The sequence below is a fragment of the Anser anser genome (genome assembly GCF_964211835.1).
Source record: "Anser anser genome assembly, chromosome: 3".
NCBI lineage: Eukaryota > Metazoa > Chordata > Aves > Anseriformes > Anatidae > Anser > Anser anser.
The window spans coordinates 80987478-81008120 of NC_139722.1; the positions used below are offsets into that span (position 1 = coordinate 80987478).

General features: G+C 42.3%; 1 protein-coding gene across 4 annotated transcripts; it reads left to right on the forward strand.

Moving 5' to 3' along the window:
* The first annotated feature begins 177 nt into the window (after nucleotides 1–177).
* Nucleotides 178–19379, forward strand: GGPS1 (geranylgeranyl diphosphate synthase 1). 4 transcript variants are annotated; one of them, XM_083830080.1, is made up of 4 exons: nucleotides 178–336; nucleotides 4093–4185; nucleotides 13404–13474; nucleotides 18248–19379. In XM_083830080.1, exons 2-4 carry the CDS (start codon nucleotides 4119–4121, stop codon nucleotides 19007–19009), a joined length of 900 nt encoding a protein of 299 aa, XP_083686206.1. In that variant the 5' UTR covers nucleotides 178–336; nucleotides 4093–4118; the 3' UTR covers nucleotides 19010–19379. The 4 variants fall into 4 exon arrangements, with proteins under 4 accessions (XP_083686206.1, XP_083686208.1, XP_083686205.1 ...); XM_083830079.1 differs by having other exon boundaries at nucleotides 324–517; XM_083830081.1 differs by lacking the exon at nucleotides 178–336 and adding an exon at nucleotides 549–2117.
* Nucleotides 19380–20643: the final 1264 nt, after the last annotated feature.

The window sequence follows — 20643 nt, forward strand, 5'->3', positions numbered from 1 at the left end:
GACTCGGCGCCGAGGAGGCTCACGGGTAACGCAGTCCTCCCCCGCCGCCCGCCCCGCTTCCCCCAGCGAGCGGCCGCTCGGCGCGAACTACACATCCCAGGGTGCACCGCGCGCGGCCGCCGCGCGGGGCCGGGGCCCCAGCCGAATGCTAATGGCAGGAGGGGGCTGGGCCGGCGCGTGCGCGGTGCGGCTCCGGTGGCGCATTTTCCCCCAAGAGGGGAAGGTGGCGCCCGGCGGGGCGGAAGGGGGCGGTGCTCCTCCATCGCCGCCTGCCTCCCGCCGGGACCCGGGCGGGGCGGGGCGGGGCGGGGCTGTTCGGGCTGGCGGCGGCGTGAGGTGAGCGGCGGGAGCTGGGGTCGTTCCCGAAAGGGGGGAGCCGGGGCTGGCGGCGCCGGCTCGGGAGGGGGTCCCGGGGGGGGGTCCCCTCGCCCTAAAATGGCGCTGGGGAGCCGGGCACGGGCGGGCTCCGAGCCTCGCCCCCAGCCCCGTGCCGGCCCCGGAGGGCTCCGCCGGTTAGGTGAGTGCCGGGGCTGGGAGCCCTGGTGGTCCTTGAGCCCGTACGCGTCCCGTAAGGGGTCTGGGTGCGCCCGCTGGGGCGCAGCTCGCCCTGCGGACCCCTCCCGGGCTCTGCTCCCCTCGGGCTGGGGGCTGCGTGCGCTGAGTGCTGGGGCAGGGCTCCTCTGGGGGCTGCCCGCTGCGGGTCTCTGCCCCTCGGGGCTGTGCTCGCCTTCTGGGCAGGTGTGCTGCCGCTGGGGCTGCTGCTGTTTAAGGCAGCTTGTTAGGCGTGTGTTGTCCTGGAGAGCCCCTGTCATCTCCATCCCTCCCTCCCCAAACTGGGGGACTTCTGTAGAGTGGGAGGGATGGGGTGAAACGCTTTTTTACGAAGCCCCAAAGTGAGGATGCTTCTTGGCACATAACCTGGAGTTAATATTGCTTAGCTCCTCGCACAGGCCACAGCTCCAGGCATTGTCTTAGAGTAGTTTCCTCTTCTGGAAGACAATGCCCCCATCTTCTTTGTGTTCTTAACGAGATCACCAGAGATAAGGCTTGTTGCAGCGCCGTGGGCTGGCTGTTGTGGTTGCGGGGCACATGCCCCAAGCAGCTCTTCTGCGTGCTTGTTTGGGGCTGCTGAGAAATAACCAAAAGAGACGTGAGCCTTGCGTGAGTTGAGATGCAGGAAGTGTGTGTGCTGGTCTGAAAGGAAACCGAACGAAGCGAAATGGCCTGAGCTGCTTTAATCTTCTGAATAAACACACATGCAGTCGTTCCTGCCGCTTTCACTAACAAAAGGCCTCACATTCCCTTTCACTTGCTGTTTGTTGTCTTGCGATTTCTCTTTTTACTAGAAGGGGTTGACTAACATCTTGTCTGTAAGTGCCTTGAGGAAACTTTCCTCAACAGCTAAACTTCTGTAGTAAATTGGTTGGTTATTTGGGCAGGAAACCCTTCATACCAAGCACTTTCCATTGAGCGTTAAATGTGATGACTTCACTAATATTTCTGTTCTTTGTACAGTCTCATGCTTCATGGTATTCCGGCATATAGGCCTTTATAGGTGCCTTCATTTAGATATCTTTATCGAGTGTCCCTTTCTTCTATAAGTTTTGGGGCAGTTCTGCTCGCCATTCTTGTTTTGGTGGGTGTATAAGACGTGTAGGTATCTTATGAGGGATCACACTTTTTCTCTTTTCCTTAGCAGAGGTTAGTCAAGTCATTTGCAGGTAGCATAACAGCCCAGGAAAGCTTAACTGAAGTGATTTCAGTGAAGCTGCCACCACTGTCCATTAGACCTCTTTTGCTTTATTTAAAAACAAAAATGAAGCTCAACTGTAAGCTGTAATGCTTTTCTGCTTTAATAATAAAAAAGTCTTGGCACTTGTGGGAAAAGTGCCTGATTAATTTTTCTTGCGTTAAGCAGCGTTTTGGAGGATTCCTATTAGTACTGCCTGAAAGGTAGATTTAGTTTGCTGTGTAATACTAGCCAATTTTCAGTTTGGATGGGGATTTTTGAGTACTGTGTTAGTGGCCTACAGACAGGGAAGAAACCTCCTCGTTCCCTGAGGGGAGAGGAAGAACTCTAACATTTACTTCTAAGAAGTTTGTCAAGGCACTGGCGGGTGAGTAATCTTCACATTCTTTGTTTTGTGCTGCTACAATGTGTGCTAACTGCCCAACGCTTGTAGGAACAGTGTCAGTGAGAAACTCTCACAGAGAAGGAATTCCAACCCCGACATCTCCCAACATCTAAACCATCCGTGTGGCTTCTTGATGAATAATCATCATGGGAGGGTGGCTAACTTGATAGTGTCTCTGTATGTCCAACTCTGAGCATCTCTTTCTCCTTAAAACATCTGAGGATGGGCTGTGATGAGCTTTTTTAATTTCACTTCCTCACTGAAGTCCTTTGAGACTTATCCTTGATGTGCAGGGGTACAATTTTACAGCTGGAGTTCTCAGTGGCAGTCCTAGCTTGAAAGCAGTTCCTATCTCTGAAGCTATACCAATAAGGTGAGAACAACAGGGAGCTGAGGGTGTCAGATAAGCCCGGCTTAGATTAGTGTGGCTTGACAACCCATTGTGGTGGTACACCACAGAGTAGGATGGAAAGGCTGTAATTCTTACTGCGGTGTTACTGCTAAAAAACTATGCAAAGCTTTCCAGAAAGGTGCGGTCTTAGAAGCATTTCAGTAGCAACTGTGTTTGCTTAAATAGCATTTCTTGCCTCTGAAGTGTTGATAAATTGGGTTAACATATGCAGCGAACCAAATAAAGGGATTGATCCCAACCTAAGCTTCGCAAGCAGTTACTGATGCAGATTAGTTCCCAAGTTTGTACTGCTACAAATATTTGTGGGTCCAGAGGGTGGGAGTGGGACCCATAGGCAAGAACTGATGGAGCTGCCACCGGAAGGGAAAACCCCAGAGTGTTGAGGAATACCAGCTGGTCTAAGTAGCTTAAGGGGAAGCGATGACTGTAATACTGATCCTTTGAGTTGTTGATGGGAAACCTATTGCTGGACTCAGGAGGAGTGGAATATACTGTATTTCACTCATGTCAACCACTCCTTTTAATGTACCAACATTAAGAATGCACCTGTCTGTACTTCTAAAGTCACTTTAAAATAATTATTTTTATCGGTAACTTATAAAACTACTTAATTGCTCCAAGAGGGGGGAAAAATGCATTCTTTCCTGGATGCTAGCTAAACAGCTGAGAAATGATGCCGAAGTAGCATGAGGCGTTACGCTACTGCTGCAGTTCCTGTCTTAAAATGACATTAGAAGAATTGTTTTGAGCTGCTGTATCTGCAGTGCAGCAAGGAAGGCTAGAGGTGAAAGGAGAGAGAATCCATTATAGGAAACAGTCTGGAAAAAAAAAATGCAAATATGGATGACCATATGGATGTGAACTAGAAAACAATCAATAGATAATTGTTGAGCTATGAAGGGAGTGGATCTTAAAAGATTTACTATGAGAGTATGACGTATGTAGTACATAGGAAAGCGTGTGCAGATGTCTGTATGCTTAAAGAGTGGTAGGTAAGCAGTGCATTCCTGTTCCAAAACATCCATCATGATGAAGCATTCTGTCAAAAAGCTCAAGCTAGTGTTCAGCTTGTTTAGGTTGCCTTGGAGTAAGGTGTAGTTTCTGCTCTTAGGCATCTGCACTTTTGTGCGGGGAAACTGCTTAGGGAGGTTCGATCGTATTGTATGAGGTTTTGTATATACTGACTGTCTTCTCTAAAGCCTTATAGTGGAGCTCCATTGTTGTGAATGCTGATGTCTGAAATATTTCTCTATCGTCTGAGCCCTCTAATATATACAAAAGTCAAAGTAAGCTAAAAGGCTAGGAGTTGGCTTAAGCTATTCATGAATAATTAAAGAAACCTGTATTTAAAACATGCTTGCTTCTTGTCTAAATGCCATCCGGGAAACTTTTTGTATAGTAAAGGTAGTAGTCACCATCATGTTCAAAACTGTAGTACATGCACCTAGCCTAGAGGTCATTAACTTTTTATATTTGTATGCTCCTTTATTTTGTTAATTCAACATTTTTTCTTTTAAATAGTGTTCACAATCCTTTCTTTAACAGTGAACTACCTCTTATCAAATAAAGACATGGATAGGATGGATGAAACATCTAAAAGAATCCTAGAGCCATACCAGTATTTACTTCAATTACCAGGTAAGTTTGCTTTTACTCTTTTAAAAATCAAAACTGTTTTTCTAACATCATTTTTTTTTCCTAGGAAACATACACCAAGAAGTTTATCCATTCTTGATTTGTGGACTTGAGAGTAATTAAAAATACTGAAAAGTGTTAGTTTTGTTTTTCTTTCTCTTGTAAAACTATCATTTTAGTGAAACTGGTGCAGTAGCACCTGAGCCTGTCTGTTGCAGCACAGATAGTCATCTTGCATTTGCTCTGTCTTCCATTCAGAGTTGCTGACTTGCTACTTACTGAAACTGATAAGGGCAAGCACTGAAGACTTGATTCTGTTTTTGAAGAATGAAACATTGCCAGCCCAAAGTTTATCTGCTTGCTGTACTAGACTTGATGGATTGTGTGTATATGTTTTAAATAGCTGCTTTTATGTTGTTTCTTCACCCTGGTATGTGTAGAGCCAGGCTTGATTTTGGTCAATTTTGGCTGTCCCTGGATTGCTTCACTTGCCAGAGGGTCTGCCAGTCCTTGTGTAGTGTTAGGTCAGTAGCAACACATTGAGATAAAGTTTCTCTTCTTGAATAGCAGCGATATTAGCAGAATGCAGTTTGATAGAGAATTAATGTATGGGCATGCCAACTAGAAGCCTCTGTTCAACTTGTATCAAATACTGGGGGAACTAACAAATATACGGAATTTAATAAATATTTAAGGAAAGTAACTCTGACCAAAATGATATCTGACTGGGGATAGGAGACCTATCTAGACAAACAGCATAACTAATCACAGGTACAGTACTAACTGGCTTTGTACATCTGCAACAAGACCTGTATTATCAGCAGGGTGGGTCTTTAGCCCATGTGTATTGACGTTCATTATTCATCTTTACAAATATCAGGAGCATCTTGTCTACATTAATGATTGCATGGTCTTGGCAGCTAGTACTGTTTGAGTTGAAAAAGTAGAGAAGGAAAGAATTTGGCAGTAACACTTCTTTTTATAATGCCAGAAAGTTTTTCCTGTTTCCTCACAGTATTTTCCATTTTATGTGAAACCAGGTGGTGATTTTGCTAGAAGACTTATTTGAGAATCAATCTATGATATTCCAGAGAGCTTTCTAAGAGCTGGTCCTGAAGAAACTTCTCCAACACCACCTTAAAGGAGGGTTTTTGTTTGGTTTGTTTATCTGACATAAACACGATATATCATAACCCCTCTGTTTTAGCTGCTTTTTATTCTTTTTAAGAAATTGTAGCTGCTGGGAGAAAAAGGCTCAGTTACCTAGTAGCAAATATACATGAGATAAAGTGCCAAGACAAAGAAAACAATCTTCTGTAGGCATAAGTGCTTGACTAATAGCTCTTCAATTAGCTTTCACTTTAAATGATGCATCTGGTTTAACCTTCCCACCTTCATTCCTGTGGCTAAATTCCTGTACTTCATTGTGTGTTCAACCCTGTATTCCGATGGCTTATAAAGTTATATTGATGAGCAGTGCAAGCACTCTGTCCTGTCCTGCTAAAGTATTATAAATCTGGTTGTCCACTGAAACATATCGATCTCTTGTTAATTTATGCTTTGGGGAAGGTGAGAGACAAGATACACCGTGTAGGAATGGTGTCGTGATTTGGAATGGAAGAATTCTCCTAAGGTGGACAGGTAAAAGTTGTGTGCCTGTGGAAAGCTGTTATGGAGTAACGGTGGAAGCGGTAAGTGTTCATAATCATATAGCTGGATGCTTACTGTTTTCTGAAATGTTGGCTTTGCCCTAAGTCAGCTATGCCAAACACAGATCAGTAGGAGCCAGCTACTTGTGTGAGCCTTGGCATCGGTATAAGCACCGATGCTTGGTGAAGGGAAAAATGAGACATATGCTAGCAGTTCATAATTAGGGTGGAGCCCAGATGAGATGCCTGAGCTAATCTAACAAGCTTTTGCTGAAAGAGGTGGTTTAATTCCATCTTCCTTCTGGCAGTATTCTCCTGCATCTTAACTCATGCCAGTTCTCAGCTCACTAACCAGATGATTAGGTAGTATCAATCGCCTAACCTGCTGGAAAACTTGACAGGCAGAATAGTTATCTTTTGTCCAGTCTGAGGAGTGGCACAAGGGTGAGGCCAAAGAGCTGTTTCTCTCTTGGATCACCTGGAGCTCTGAGAGGCTTCTGGAGAAAGCGCAGTTCGGTCAGATATGTACAATTATGGCCCTTCAATATCCAGTTGCTTATCTTGTAGGACCAGTTGAAAAACAGTCTCCAAGTGGTTTAGTAACCTGTTAAAACTTGAATGCAGTTAGATGCATATTGAAACTCTTACATAAAGAAGAATTGTGTAACTGTATTGAGATGGTTTTAAAAGTGTCTGCTAATGTTGCCTGTGTTGTAAGAATGCACACTTCTATAGTGATGTTAAGGGTTAATCTCTCAAAACAAGAGAAACTTGATTATTTTGCTTGCCATTAATGAAATAGGACTTTAATGGTAACTGAGGTGATACTTAGAAGTCAAAGAAACAGACAAGCTTGAGTTTATGACACTAGGCTAGAAAAACTACTGGGCTTAAGTCTTTTTTTTTCTGTGTTGCTATTTTAACGATTAGTATGCTAATGATGGAATAAGCGTTAATTAACAGAATTTAGTGCCTGGGAGAGCATACATCTTGAAACAGTAACTTTTCTTGTAAAACATTTCAGTAGGTGAACATAAAATTGCCATACTGGTTTATACCAGTGCTCTGCTGAGTCTAGTATTCTGCCCTTTACTTGGGTAAACAAAGTGCAATAAGCAGAAATAAATTTCACAAATGCCAGTAATGTGGTTTATCTTAAATTCACGCAGATGAGGAAGAATCTTTCATCTCTGAGTAGCTGAGTTAACAGCAGTAGCTGTTTTTTGCAGCCCTAAGGAGTATATGGGCTTGCTATTGAAAAGGATAGATTCTGATCCTACTCACAACTCTGTATCTTTCCTTTCATGTGCATTGCTGTTGTCCTCGCTTCAGTCTTTCGTGGTCTTGCTTAGCTTGTTAAACAATCAAGACTGGCTTTTGGTCTTTTTTCACCTTTTTCTGCTCAGTTGTTGAACTTAACCAGCTTGGTGAAGGAGTTTTGAAGGATCAGTAGCAAAACTAAGGTGATGCTTTACTTTGACAGTAGCCTGTCAAACTTACCAAAACATATTTTTTTAATAGCATCTACGTTTTTCCTCACTCTTCTGATATCCTCTAAAAGAGAATACAGCTAGCAGGCACCCAACAGATGTAGCTGTCTGCACAGCAGTTCATGTAGAAGGAGACCAGAAACTGAGAACATGGTACGTGCACTTACAAATGGTGGTGATATGCCACAGGGCATGATCTCTACCACTGGAGCAAATGCACCTTACACATCAGGGGCCTCAGTCGAGCTGTGTTCCTGAGGGAGGTGGCATCTCTCCAGGTCTTGTACTGCAGAGATAACTGTGGAGATGCCTAGGAATCCCACTGGGCCAGGAGAAAGTAAAAGAAAGAAAAAGGAAGTTCCAGCCCCCAAAAGATATGTATAATGGTGGAAAACACTAAGCAAAGGAGCAGTAGTAGAGGTTCAGCAGGCTGCACAGTATCAGAAATAACTAGGAGATTGACAGAATGTTTTGGAGGCCCGTTCAGGTTCAAGACCCTGAATACATTGAAGGAGGGGCAAGAAGAGTGCCTATCAGGTTGGAAAATGGAGACTTTCACAATGGTGAAAGCTGGGAGCTCATGGCTTCTGGCACCAGGAGAGATTCCTGTTCATTATGAAGAATTGTCAGGTAAGTTTAGTGCACCGGAAGAAAACAAATGGCTAGAACTGCGTATGGCACAGCTTCAGACTGACAGCAAGTGCTAGTAGTGGGGAGGCTGCCGCCTGCAGGGGACAGAGGCCACTGTCTAGCTGTTATCTTCAAAAGGCTTGCTGCTTCTGGACAGGTTGGGTCAGGGATGTTCTGGAGAGACTAGTAAGGGGTATTTCATCCTCAGGCTACTGAACCCTGCACCTCTTCCACTTCAGCACTAGTGAATATATGTGGGGGATACCTGGAGCTTATCAAACATACTACATGGCTTTTGGAGTGAGGGATGGGCACAGGAGACCAAGTGTTTTTTCTCCTTGATCCTTGAGCTCTTCTCTCCTCCTCCCCTATTCAAGAAGAATAAGCAGATCCTTTCTGTTAACGACCAGTTAGTTGCACAGCTGATATTAACAGTAGGGATTTGGGTTTTATGATCATGGGACTCCTTTTGTGCATCAAGGACTACAAGGAGGAGGTGGGATCCACCAACCTAAGTTGGCACTGGCTGACTGACCTGATGAGAAGATATTTAAATCAGAAGTGATAACGGAAGAATAAGACTACCCAAAATAAAGTAAGGAAATGATGAACTGGCAAGCAAAGGGTATAATCTGATGTGGACAAGAGACCTTGTAATTAACAGAACAAAGCTGATGGGAGTCCCCCCCCAGATGTATGCGTTCAAATAAGGAAGTGATAACAGGGTAATGTGATGCAGGAAGCTCTCACTTTTTTTCTAGGGTATCTGTAGTACTGGGTGACTCTCAAGTGCCTGTACACAAATGCATGAGGAATAAATAGGAGAAGTTAGGTGTCTGCATGCAGCTGCAGGGCTGTGATTTCATTGGTATATTGAATGTGGAATAGCCAGAGACCTGCAGATGGATATGGACTTTCTAGAAAGGCTGGGATGGCAAAGAATGGGAATTGCCTTTTTATGTGAAAGAGCAGCTGAATTGCACAGAGTTCTGCCTTGGATTAGATTAACCCATAAACACCCAACAGGCTCAAGATCAGAGGGCACATTGATATGGGTGACACTACGGTGGGCCTATGTTATAGGCCATCTGATCAGGAAGAAGTAAATGAAGCCTCCAGACAACTGGAAGAAGCCTCATTCACAGGCCCTTGTCCTCATGAGAGACTTCTACCTCAATAGGTAGTAGAAGAAGCAATGCAGCAGGGCACAGGCAATCCCAGAGGTTTCTGGAATGCATCAAGGACCGATGAGTTGATGAGGGAAGGCGTTTTGCTGGACTTCACGCTTTGAAAACAAAGAATTGGTTGGGATGTGAAGGCTGGGGGCAGCTGTGTCTGTGACCACGGGATGGTGGAATTCAGGATCCTGAGAGGCGGAAACAATGCAAAAAGCAGAATCACAGCCCTGGACTAGTTAACCCTATTTTGAACAGGGTGGGAGTTTGAGCTAGACAGTCCTACAGTGGCCATAATCTGTCCCAAGTGGCTGCCCAGGTTTAATGGGATGGGCCTGCTCTTTTTGCCTGCGTGCCTGCAGTTCACGTGTGCTGGCTGTAGTGTTCTTGTAGCTGTGTGGGGAGGCCTGCTCAGGGACCCATTTAGCCCTAACCCATCAGAGGACAGAGCTAAACATGGAAGTGCACAATGTAGCTGAGGTACTATAATAGCTTGCTTCATCCGTAAGGGTGATGCCCCCTTTCCCCCAGCTCTCAGCATCTGCTGCTTAGCCTCTACTGACTCTGGCAGACCTGCTTTATAAGCTGACTCAGTACATAAAGCTGGCAGAAAGCTAGCCTAGCAAAAAGCAGTCAGCTTTCTGCTGGGGTAATGAGTTGAATTAGCTTAGTGAGGCTCTAATGAGGGTTAGGTTAATAGTCCCTCTGCTCTTCCCCATGCTGTTCGATCCATTTCACATACCCTCACTCTAAGTGGGGTGCTGCCTTAAGGGCATAGTTTGAGGTCACTTTAATGCAGCATGTGTAAAGAAATACTGATCAGCAGCCTGTCCAGAGCAGGAGGTCTATGAGCTTTGGGTTTGTACTCTGTCAGGAGAACAATCATATAGATATAAACACGTGTAGTCGGTTTGATTTTAGAGAAGTGTCTCTTATCTGATTAAATAGGTGGGAGGGATTGTCCTCAGTGTGACCTCTCTAATTTAACTGAATCTTTGTTTCTAGGATAATGATTTTACATTCTTATAAAGAGTTTTTGTCAGAGTGGATCTATTATGTTTGAAATATTTTTCTTACCTTATTTTCCACCCTGCATTACTAAGGAGAAAATAAGTTTTGCGTAGTTTTTGCTTGATTAGGGCAGTATTGGGATCTTAAGCAGATCAAACAATGCATTTAGCATAAATTTGTTAAAAAGCTGTTGCAGTACTGTCTATAATTATGGCTGGGTACAGAAGGCAGAAGAACTTTGGAAGTTGGATCTGGGTAGTCTTCAGTTGTACAAGAGTCTGCTTAGACTAGTCAAGAGGGTAGTGACACATAACAGTGGAAAAAGTGAGTAATTTTGGTGGTGTTAAGTTTTACTCTCAGTTTTTTTAAGATGGCCTTTATCTATAGGCCATCTAGTCTGAAGGGAGGGCTGGAGGCCAGGAATGGAGCCTTCCTGTCTGAAGTGTTGAAGGGGTTTGGTCTCTAGTCATCATAGCGTGACTGTAGGCATAAAACATGCATACGGAAAATTGCTTTAACATCAAATAGACCTGGTGGGATTGACTTCAGAACAAGATACAATAGCATTTATGAAGCAATAATGGGGCTCACAAAAGCAAATCTGCACCTGTAAAAGGAAAGATTAATGCTTCACTATACGGATAGTGTTCTTTTCCTTTAATAGTCAGTGTCTAGACAGCCTCACTAGTACATGGTAGACAAGTCTAACAACTCAAATGCAGTCTATACTGAGGAGCTAAATGGCTAAATCCACTGTGTATATATTAACAGTCCATTTAGATTACATGCTAGTAGTTATGTACCTCATGATGAAATAAAACTTGTTACTGAATATCTAGCACTCCGTAGGTGTATTTTCTAGGAAATGTATTTAGAAAAACAGAATTAGCTTGCCTAATGCTTATATTGATTCAACAGCTACTCTTTTTCTTAATCCAGAAGTGAGCAAACAGCTGTAGATGAGGTATGCTTTCTTAATGTGATATTATCTCTGACTAGTTTTCTTTATGGATGTACTAAAATACTTGTTTACATGTACCTGGCAAGTTGTACAATTTGGCAGATGTCTGTAACAGTTACACTCAATACTTGAGTGATTATTTCCTCCTCAGTTAACTCATGCAATTATTATTTAAAAAAAAGTTGAGCCTTTGATGCAGGGAGTCTTGACCCTGCTTTGTGCAGTACTTGGTGGTCATGAATATGCAGTAAGACGGGGAACAGATTTGGCCAAAACCTAATCTACCCACATGGTGGGTGGGAAGGAAAGAAGAGGAACAAAGTCTGAATGTTGGTAGTATTTCAAATCCTTGACATCTGCAGGAGCTATTGCTGTCAGAAGCAGATCTGACTTGAACTAGTGATGGTGCTTAGCTAATGTAAGATATTTTAAAACTCTTGGGTGCTACTCTAATTTTGCATTCAAACTTGACCTCTGGTTACCCATGTTAAAATGGTGAACTTAAGTCAGTGAATTATTGATTTAAATACACAGTTTAAAAAAAAAAACAGAACTAGATACTTATTGTCCTGATAGAGAATAAGCCTGGCATGAGAAACTTAAGATATCTGTTGTGCTATTTCAGAAACAAAGTAATCCCTCCCTCCTGCAAAAAGCTATTAGTATTTGAAACTGAATAGAGAAAACAAAAATTGAGAATGTGAGCCAAAGGCAGTGTATGTCCAGGTAAAAGTGCCCCTTTCCATAGGGCACAGCCAGAAGCCAAAGCTCTTGGGAAAGAAATGCTTTTTCATTAGTCACTTCTGTCACCATCACCTTTTGGTTTTTGTTAGGAAATAGTGAAAAGTCTTTGAGAACCGAGCAAAAATTGAAGCCCTTTGAACAAATGCGGATGGTTACCACCCCCCACTACAGAACCCGAACCACAAACCTGTTGCTTACATCTTGGTGGCTTGATTAGTAGGAGAGGAGAAATCCCGTCTGATTTCTCTACAGTATATGATTGCAAGTGAATCTATCGGCGTTAGTTATTCTGTTCTGTGCATGCTGGTCGCACAGCAATAGAGAGAAGCCTTGGGGAAAGATTCAGATGTTGTAACTTCTTCAGTGCTGCGGGCAGGACGGCATCATTAATGTGAGGGCTGATATTGCGGAATCATTCTTAGGTTATCTCTCTCAGTAGGTCTTGGAGTAATATGGAACCCGCTATCTAGGTTGCACTGCTTTGAGGTTTGCTGGAAACTGCTTCCAGAAACCTTGTTGATACAAGCTATGTATGCAAGCTCTTTGTGTCAACATATTTTGCTGTTATTCGAAGATCTTAAGCTCAGCTGAGCTTCTTAAAGTTTGAAGCTGCACAGCCCGTGTGGGTAGAGAATGACTGATCAATATGAAATTGTTCAATAAAGATCAATAGACACACTGGATAAATATTTGTATACGACCCTTAGCGATTTATTAAAGAAAGCTTGCATCAATAATTTATAGGCAAGATTAACTTGTTAACATAGGCTAACTTATTTTAAAATCAACTCCTTCAGGTAAAATGTATCTGGAATGAAGAGTAACACTTATTTTAACACCAAATTTGTACCTGTAATCTTGTCTTTCGTTCTTCTGAAGAAGGTGACGGCCTGGTTCTCTGCCAAACTAGAGTTGGCAAAAGCAGAATGTCCCGTTATGAATAGGTGAACTTCTAGAGTATAAGATAAATATCTGAAATCTTGGAATGTTCTATTCTGTTCAGAAGTAGATTGTTTAGAGTTATTTAATAAGTATGTCGCATGTCACTTTGTCTTTACAAAGTCAGTAGCAAATGAAGAGTACTACAGTAGAAAGACTTGACAATGGAGAGGAAATAAATATTCAGCAAATACACATCTTCAACAAATAATGAATCAAAGTTTTTCCAAAGTTCTTTGAAACTTTCTAATCCTACACAAAGTCAACATGCCTGGCAAACTAGAACTTGCTTTCAGAGGTAGCAAGCTGATCTATACAGGTTACTGACAGACTGTTTTCAAGATCACTTTCTGATTAAACTGCCAAAGCTAAATAGTAACATGTAAATACGTGCTTTATAGTATCGTTTATGTATATTATTGTGAAATGTTTCCAACAATCAGCAACTTGAGTTTTAATGTTTATACAGTGAGGAAAACAAGCTACAAACTTACTGTAATATATTTTACCCTTTCAAGTGGTTATGCTTATCATCTTGCTGCTCTCAAATCAGTTACAGTTCTTAAGACAAATTGTTGTCTAATAATGAACTTCATGTGATTTTGTTTTTTTCTAACTGTAGGTAAGCAAGTGAGAACCAAACTGTCACAGGCCTTTAATCACTGGCTGAACGTTCCAGAAGATAAGATACAGGTACTAGCTAATTATTTTTAAAGGGCTGTTATCTTTCTTCCAAGAATATCAGTAGCATTGTTCTTAATGTGTTTAAGACTTCTGATAATTTATGCTACATAATTATCAAATATGAAGTACAGCTTCAGCAAAATAACTAGTGCAAAGCTTTGGCTGTGGTGGAATACTGAGGAAACAATTTCTGCAGTTTGTCTTGTGTAGAACAGTTACTGCTTTTCAAGTGTACTCAACCTTTTGAATTGTGGATGAGCAGCTGCTATTGTTACCCACTTTGGTTATTAACAATGAGTTTTCCATGACTTATGAAAGAACCTAGATAGTTACCTTGTAAGCTTCACATAGTGATTGAGAATAAGCTCTTACTATTTTGACACAAGAATATCAAAGCCAGCAGTCAAGTGAACTTCATAAACCACTTGTTCTGGACTTTTAGGTGGACTTCTTACACAGTCTAGAGTCCTTACTTTCTATTGGGAAACATTTGACCAGGAATATTCATTTTTTTCCCCTGTTGAACAGATCTGTGCAAGATGCATAGCTGTGTGTTTAAACACTGGCTTGTAAAATGCAAAATTACCCTTTTGCTTCGACTATAGTTTCAACCAAACTGCTTATTTAGGGTGCGAAAGGTACTCTATATCCAAGGTAATGTAAGGAATTAAAGTAACCCATTATGGTGGTTGGTAGTTTTTTTGTTGTTTTTGTTGTTTTTGACATTTACCTGGTCCCTAGCTAATTTCATTAATGGTCAGGCAGGCCATTAGTGTTTGAAGGATCCCTCTTTAGGGTAGCTTGTGTCATACTTCATAGTCCTTGAGTAGCAAAATGGCTTAAGTAATTTAAACAGTGAAGGAACAGGCTGCATTAGTCTCCTAGTAATTTTATTTTTTTCAACCTTGTGCGTTGTGGTGGATTCACCCTGATGAACACCTAACCTCTACTGCAACTGTGCTCTCACTCCCACCCCCCCCAAAAGGAAGAGGAAAAGAAATGCAATGGAAAAGGGCTCCAGGGCTAAGATAAGGACAGGGAGATCGCTCACCAATTATCTTCACAGGCAAAACAGACTCAATGTAGGGAAAATAACATAATTTATTGCCTATTACTAACAGACCAGAGCAGTGAGAAACTAAAAGCAAACTAAAATAACCTTCTCCCCCCATCCATCTTCTACCTCCTGCTCCTGAGTGGCACAGGGGAATGGGGTTGTGGTCAGTCCATAACACTTAATCATCTGCTGCTCCTCCACGGTCACTCCCTGCTCCTGTTCCACGTGGGGTCTCCCTCCCACGGGATGCCGTCCTTCCCGAACTGAGCCTGCGGGGGCTGCCCACAGGCAGCAGCTCTTCAAGAACTGCACCCACACGGCTCCGTACCACGGGGTCCATCCCCCAGGAGCAAACTGCTCCAGCACGGGTCCCCCACGGGCGGCAGCTCCCCCCAGACCCCCTGCTCCTGCGTGGGCTCCTCTCCACGGGCTGCAGCTCCGGCCCGGGGCCTGCTCCTGCGGGGGCTTCTCCATGGGCCGCAGCCTCCTCCAGGCCACATCCACCTGCTCCACCAGGGGCTCCTCCACGGGCTGCAGCGTGGAGATCTGCTCCGTGTGGGACCCATGGGCTGCAGGGGGACAGCCTGCTCCACCAGGGGCCTCTCCACAGGCCGCAGGGGAACTGCTGCTGCCTGCCTGGAGCACCTCCTGCCCTCCCACTGCAGTGACCTTGGGGGTCTGCAGGACTGGTTCTGTTTTCTCACTCCTCACTCTCCTGGCTGCTGTTGCACAGCAGTTTTTTCCCTTAAATCTGTTCTGCCAGAGGCACAACCAGCATCATTTGTTGGCTCAGCTGTGGCTGAATCCGTTTTGGAGCCAGCTGGAGCTGGCTGTTACCTAACATGGGGCAGGTCCTTGGCACTTCTCAGAGGCCACCCCTGCAGCCCTCCTGCTGCCAAGCCCTTGTCACATAAATCCAGTATATCCATATAACTCTTTAGCCAGATTTATTCTGGTTTCCAGTTAGACAAATGTATTATAGCAACCTGTGTACTTGTATGCATGGGTTTAGTCTAAAATCATAGATCAAAATTCAAATTGGCAGGAGTCTCTAGTAGTTATCTAGGTCAAACCTGCTCAAAGAAGGACTTGTTCCATAGCTGCTTCAGGCTTCTGAGAGCCTTGCTGAGTCTTGAAAATCTGACTGCAGCCTCTCAGGGCACCTCTTCCAATGCTGAATCCCTTTCATGATAAGTTTTCCATTATGGCCTACTGGAATCTCTTGCACTGCAGTCTGCAGTTATAGCCTCTTACCCTTTGGTGAGCACCAGTGATGATGGGAGTCCGTTGTCTTTCTAGCACTATAGGTAATTAAAGCTGCAGTACCACAGTGTGAACAGAAGTAACCAGTTCTACCTGTCACTTCTAAACAGATAGTCACGTAACCATTATTGAAAATTTAGACCACTTATTTTAGTTATCTTTATGAAGAAAACTGATGCTTTAATGTCTCCTTTACCACTTAAGTGGTTTATGATTCTCTGAGTCACCTCAGGACAAAAACAAGACCCTGTCATCTTTGAATCTTGCTGAAATTGTTACAGCTTTTGTCTATAATTGTACTCATTTTAATAATGTAAGGTTGTTGAAGTCTGGGCGATTGCCTGTCATCTTTCTGACATCTCTTGTAATCTTAAGTCTTTCCAGTTGTCTTGCAGCCTGACTCCATTCCAGTTACTTGTATTCTATTAAAAATCTGAATTTTGGTATTATTTATCTTCACGTAGTTTATCTAGATGAATAGAGTTGAGGCTACTGTTCCTTGGTTCTAAGCTTTACTATTGGCTACCATCATTTTACTATTTTCTCAGCCACATGGTCTCTTTTCTACCTACTGCATCCTTAGTGCTCATCTTACGCTGCACTGAGACACTTCAGCTTTTTGAGTTAGAGAATACAGCATCTGTCAGATCGACTTTCTTCTAAGACAGCACTGAAATGGCCTGGCACAGGGCCAAGTAAAATTTAAAGCTATTGCAGGTAAGAAGGTAGAAATCTGTGTGTTGAAAGTGGTATTGCAGCAGTCACAGATTAGATGGGCTTGGGTTGTAAAAAAGCATAGTGCTCTGTGTTGGTCTTCTGCTTTCATTACGAAGAGCAGTCTTACTCATTTCCTCAGGCATTTCCTGATATCTTCTAGAAAATAAGCTTTTTCTGCTGTCTAAACTTCTTCCTGCCTCACTTCCAACCTTAAAGCATTTCTGACACTGCTTTTCCTTATGAAAGTTCACAAAATAATTCAAACAGTCATGAAGCACTATTTAAGTTACTTCAATTCAACCTTAAACGTCTAGAAGCTTTAAGAGTTCACAGAACTGAAAGTGGTATGAAATATGCTAACAAGAAGTGCTAGAGTAGGCTCATCCGATGAATTCACTGGGAAACTTTCCTGATAGTATTGAAAATGACATAATGGACTAAACCAATATTCAGAAAAATAGGCATTGCAAAGTTGTTTTTTATGATTACTGTCCTTCCTGATTTTAAAGTTAGTGGGCAACAATGTACCTTTACAGGTCAAAGTAGTCCTCACTTCTAACTCCTAGATGAGTCATTAGTACTTAAGTAGCTTGTTTTTACAGTTGTTATCTTGGACAAACAAACAATTAGATCGCAGGATTTCAGTTTTTAACCTTTGGGGACAGTGGTCACTGAGCACTAAGTGGCTTGCTGCTGAAGAAATGCTTGCAGCAGCAAAGTCCCTCTTAATGCTTCCTACAGCACCCACCAAGTACAAACATACTAGCTATTTGCTACTGTTTAAATGATGGCCTTAATGGGTTTTAGAAGCAGTTGTTTTGATGAGTGCATGTTGCTAGCAAGTATGACTGGCTCAGTAGCTTCAAAATTATATCTTTATCAGATGTGTTTTTTGCAGTGAGTTTATACCATATGCAGTTTTACATGTTCAGATTTCCATTTAAGCAGGTGCTGAATATACCTGTTGCTTGCATAGGAGCTCTGCAATGAAAACCATACACAGGCTTTAAGCTCTTGTTGAAGTGTCCTGCTTTGGAACTGTTTGTTGAATGTAGTCAGCCCCACGCTTGATGTTGTGAATAGCTTATTGAGTACCTCAGCTGGTGCATGATTTTGGTCTGTCAAGTGTAACAAGTGTGTTTAAGAAGCTTTCCCAAAAGTTGTAGATACTGCCTTTCTACCAGGAATTTTCCAAATGAGGTTTTGGAGAACAGCCAATGTCCTTTAGGAACTCAGCACTAAAGATAACTACACAAAGTTTGGGGAAAGAAAGATGAAAAATCTGGTTCTCAAAACAAGGTACACTTGACAGATGTGTTCACAGATGACACTTGACATTCTTAAGAACTGTCTCTGGCATATTTCAAATTAGTAAACCTAGACTTGTCACAACATCATGTTTCTTCTCTTTGCTTTATTTGTGTTTCTAATATGTTACTGTGTGGCTCCTAGACAATGGCCTATTTTAGGACTGTAGCAACAATGGAGAGGAGTAGGCATGTGGAAAGGCTTTGTGGAGTAAATTGACATAGTGTCTTTTGTGATCAGATTCAGTGGTCCAGGACTAAATGGCAAACTGGATGACTAAGTGAATCATAAAACTAACAGTAAGAACAAGTGGTCTAATGGGGAGCCTTGGTAACAAAGAATATCATGCTTTAAAACTTTTCCTGTTGTAAATAAAATCTCTCAAAACTGGAGGTTAAATTGCAGCGGGAGATACTAATTTTCTCTTCTTGTAATAGGTTATCATTGAAGTGACAGAGATGTTGCACAATGCAAGCCTGCTTGTGGATGATATTGAAGATAACTCAAAGCTACGACGGGGCTTTCCAGTGGCTCACAGTATCTATGGAATTCCATCAGTAATCAACTGTGCTAATTATGTGTATTTCCTTGGCTTAGAGAAGGTTTTAACCCTTGATCACCCAGATGCTGTTAAAGTTTTTACCCGCCAGCTACTGGAACTCCATAAAGGTCAAGGCTTGGATATTTACTGGAGGGATACTTACACCTGTCCTACAGAAGCTGAATACAAAGCTATGGTACTACAAAAGACAGGTGGTCTCTTTGGATTGGCTGTAGGCCTTATGCAGCTCTTCTCGAATTATAAAGAGGACTTAAAACCACTTCTTAACACACTTGGTCTCTTCTTCCAAATAAGAGATGACTATGCCAACTTGCACTCCAAAGAATATAGTGAAAACAAGAGTTTTTGTGAAGACTTAACTGAGGGCAAGTTCTCATTCCCAACCATTCATGCGATTTGGTCAAAACCTGAAAGTACTCAGGTGCAAAACATTTTACGCCAAAGGACAGAAAACATAGATATAAAAAAATACTGTGTGCATTACCTGGAAAACGTGGGTTCATTTGAGTATACTCGGAACACATTAAAAGAGCTTGAATCTGAAGCCTATAAACAAATTGAATCGCTAGGGGGAAACCCTGAGCTTGTAGCACTAGTTGAACAGCTGAGCAAAATGTTCAAAGAAACAGAAAATTAATAAATTTGTCTCCTGGGGGAGAATGGAAGCTTTTTAAAATGGGAAAATAACTAGATTATCTGAAAGGTGTAATAATCAGCCTCACTTAAAACTACTTGTGTTGCCACATTACAGAAATTATGTTGAAACCAATTTGGTCTCTGAGTATTGTGATATATCCTATTATCTATATGGTTTTAATTGTAACTGCTTGCAGATGGCTTTGTTAAAGCATATGTACTAGAACAAACAAGTTCTGAATCCATGTGATCTTTACACAATCATTGGCATTACTTCAGCCCTGGAGCTCTCATAGGTTATGGTGCATATTCAGCCAGGCTACTGTAGGTTTCTGCCTGAAATTCCATATTAAATTAAGTTTGATTAACCTGAGTGGCTTGTGTGTTTTTAAGCAATGCTCTAGTAAACCAAAATTTGCAATGTTAAATAACAAAAGATACTTGCAACCAGAATGCATGTATACAAGTGTTGCATTGTAAATACAAGTTACAATTGTGAAGATCAGATGGATCTTCACTTAATCCTAATGTGAATATCCTGTACGGTGTCTGAGAATATTTTCAGGGGAATACAAATTGTGGAAAATATTTTTTATCCAAGTGAGACTAATGTTTAGACTGAACTGTTAGCTTTATAGAGACTTCTGCTTCACTTGGGAAGAATGTTCTATCGCATCAGAAAAGCATGAATTTGCCACTGATTCCAGCTCTGTTGTGAATAACTTTGATTGCCTGGTTTTAGATTTTTAAGCTGTCAAATATTTTGTAGCCTGGGACTTAAATCTATGCATTAGATCTCAAACATGTAGCTGCAAATAGCAACGTAGTAAGGTGCTATTAGGAATGGTATGAGATTGACAGCAGGTAACTTTTAAGACACTGATTGGTGCAGGTCTCTTTAATCTCTGCTTTTGAGGGGGGTTCTCCAGGAGTTGATTCATAATTCATACTGTGTCTATGTTCTGATTTTGTGTCAGGAGGCATGTTATAGGTTTCTCAGTAGGGACAAATTTTGTAACTTTTGGCTAAAACAAAGTACAGTATTTTGTTTTACAAGCTGTAATACTACTTCAGTTTTGTTAATTGCTTAAATGTTGGTTTTGAAATGATGTACACAGGCATGCCTGCATTGAACTGAGAACTAGATTAGAGGGGTGGCCTGGTAAGTGACAAAAATCTCTGCTTGTGTGTACACACACAGAGAAATGTGTTTCTTGGCTGGGCTGGCTTTAACCAGGTTCAGTTTCTTTAGTCTTCACAGCCGTATGTGGTTTTGCTCTGATGTAGGTTCAGATCAAAGGTGGGACTGATGCTATCAGCAGTGTTTTTAAGCTGATAACACACTCTCAAAAGAAATGGCCAGAGGTGTACTTGGCTTCTAACAGCTGAAGGGTAGTTATGTGTATGTGTTCACTTACTGTACCTGGAAAACAGGGAGAGTCATTACCTCAACCCAACTAACAGAAGAAGGCTGCTATAATGTCTTCCTTTGGCAAGGCTTGGGATTCTTCCAAGAGTGTTCAAGCATGAAAAAATTCAGGATGACTGCTTTTAGTCAGAGACATTACGTAGTTATAGATGATAGCTTGTACCTTCTATCTGCATGCTGAGGAGGGATCTCTCTCTGCCCTATGA

Bases quoted from the DNA above. Each gene is read 5' to 3' on its own strand.
- GGPS1 (XM_083830079.1), top strand. From the start codon at position 436: ATGGCGCTGGGGAGCCGGGCACGGGCGGGCTCCGAGCCTCGCCCCCAG. The intron at 4,186-13,403 runs GTAAGTTTGCTT...TTCTAACTGTAG, and splicing joins GTATTTACTTCAATTACCAG to GTAAGCAAGTGAGAACCAAA. The intron at 13,475-18,247 runs GTACTAGCTAAT...TTCTTGTAATAG, and splicing joins TTCCAGAAGATAAGATACAG to GTTATCATTGAAGTGACAGA.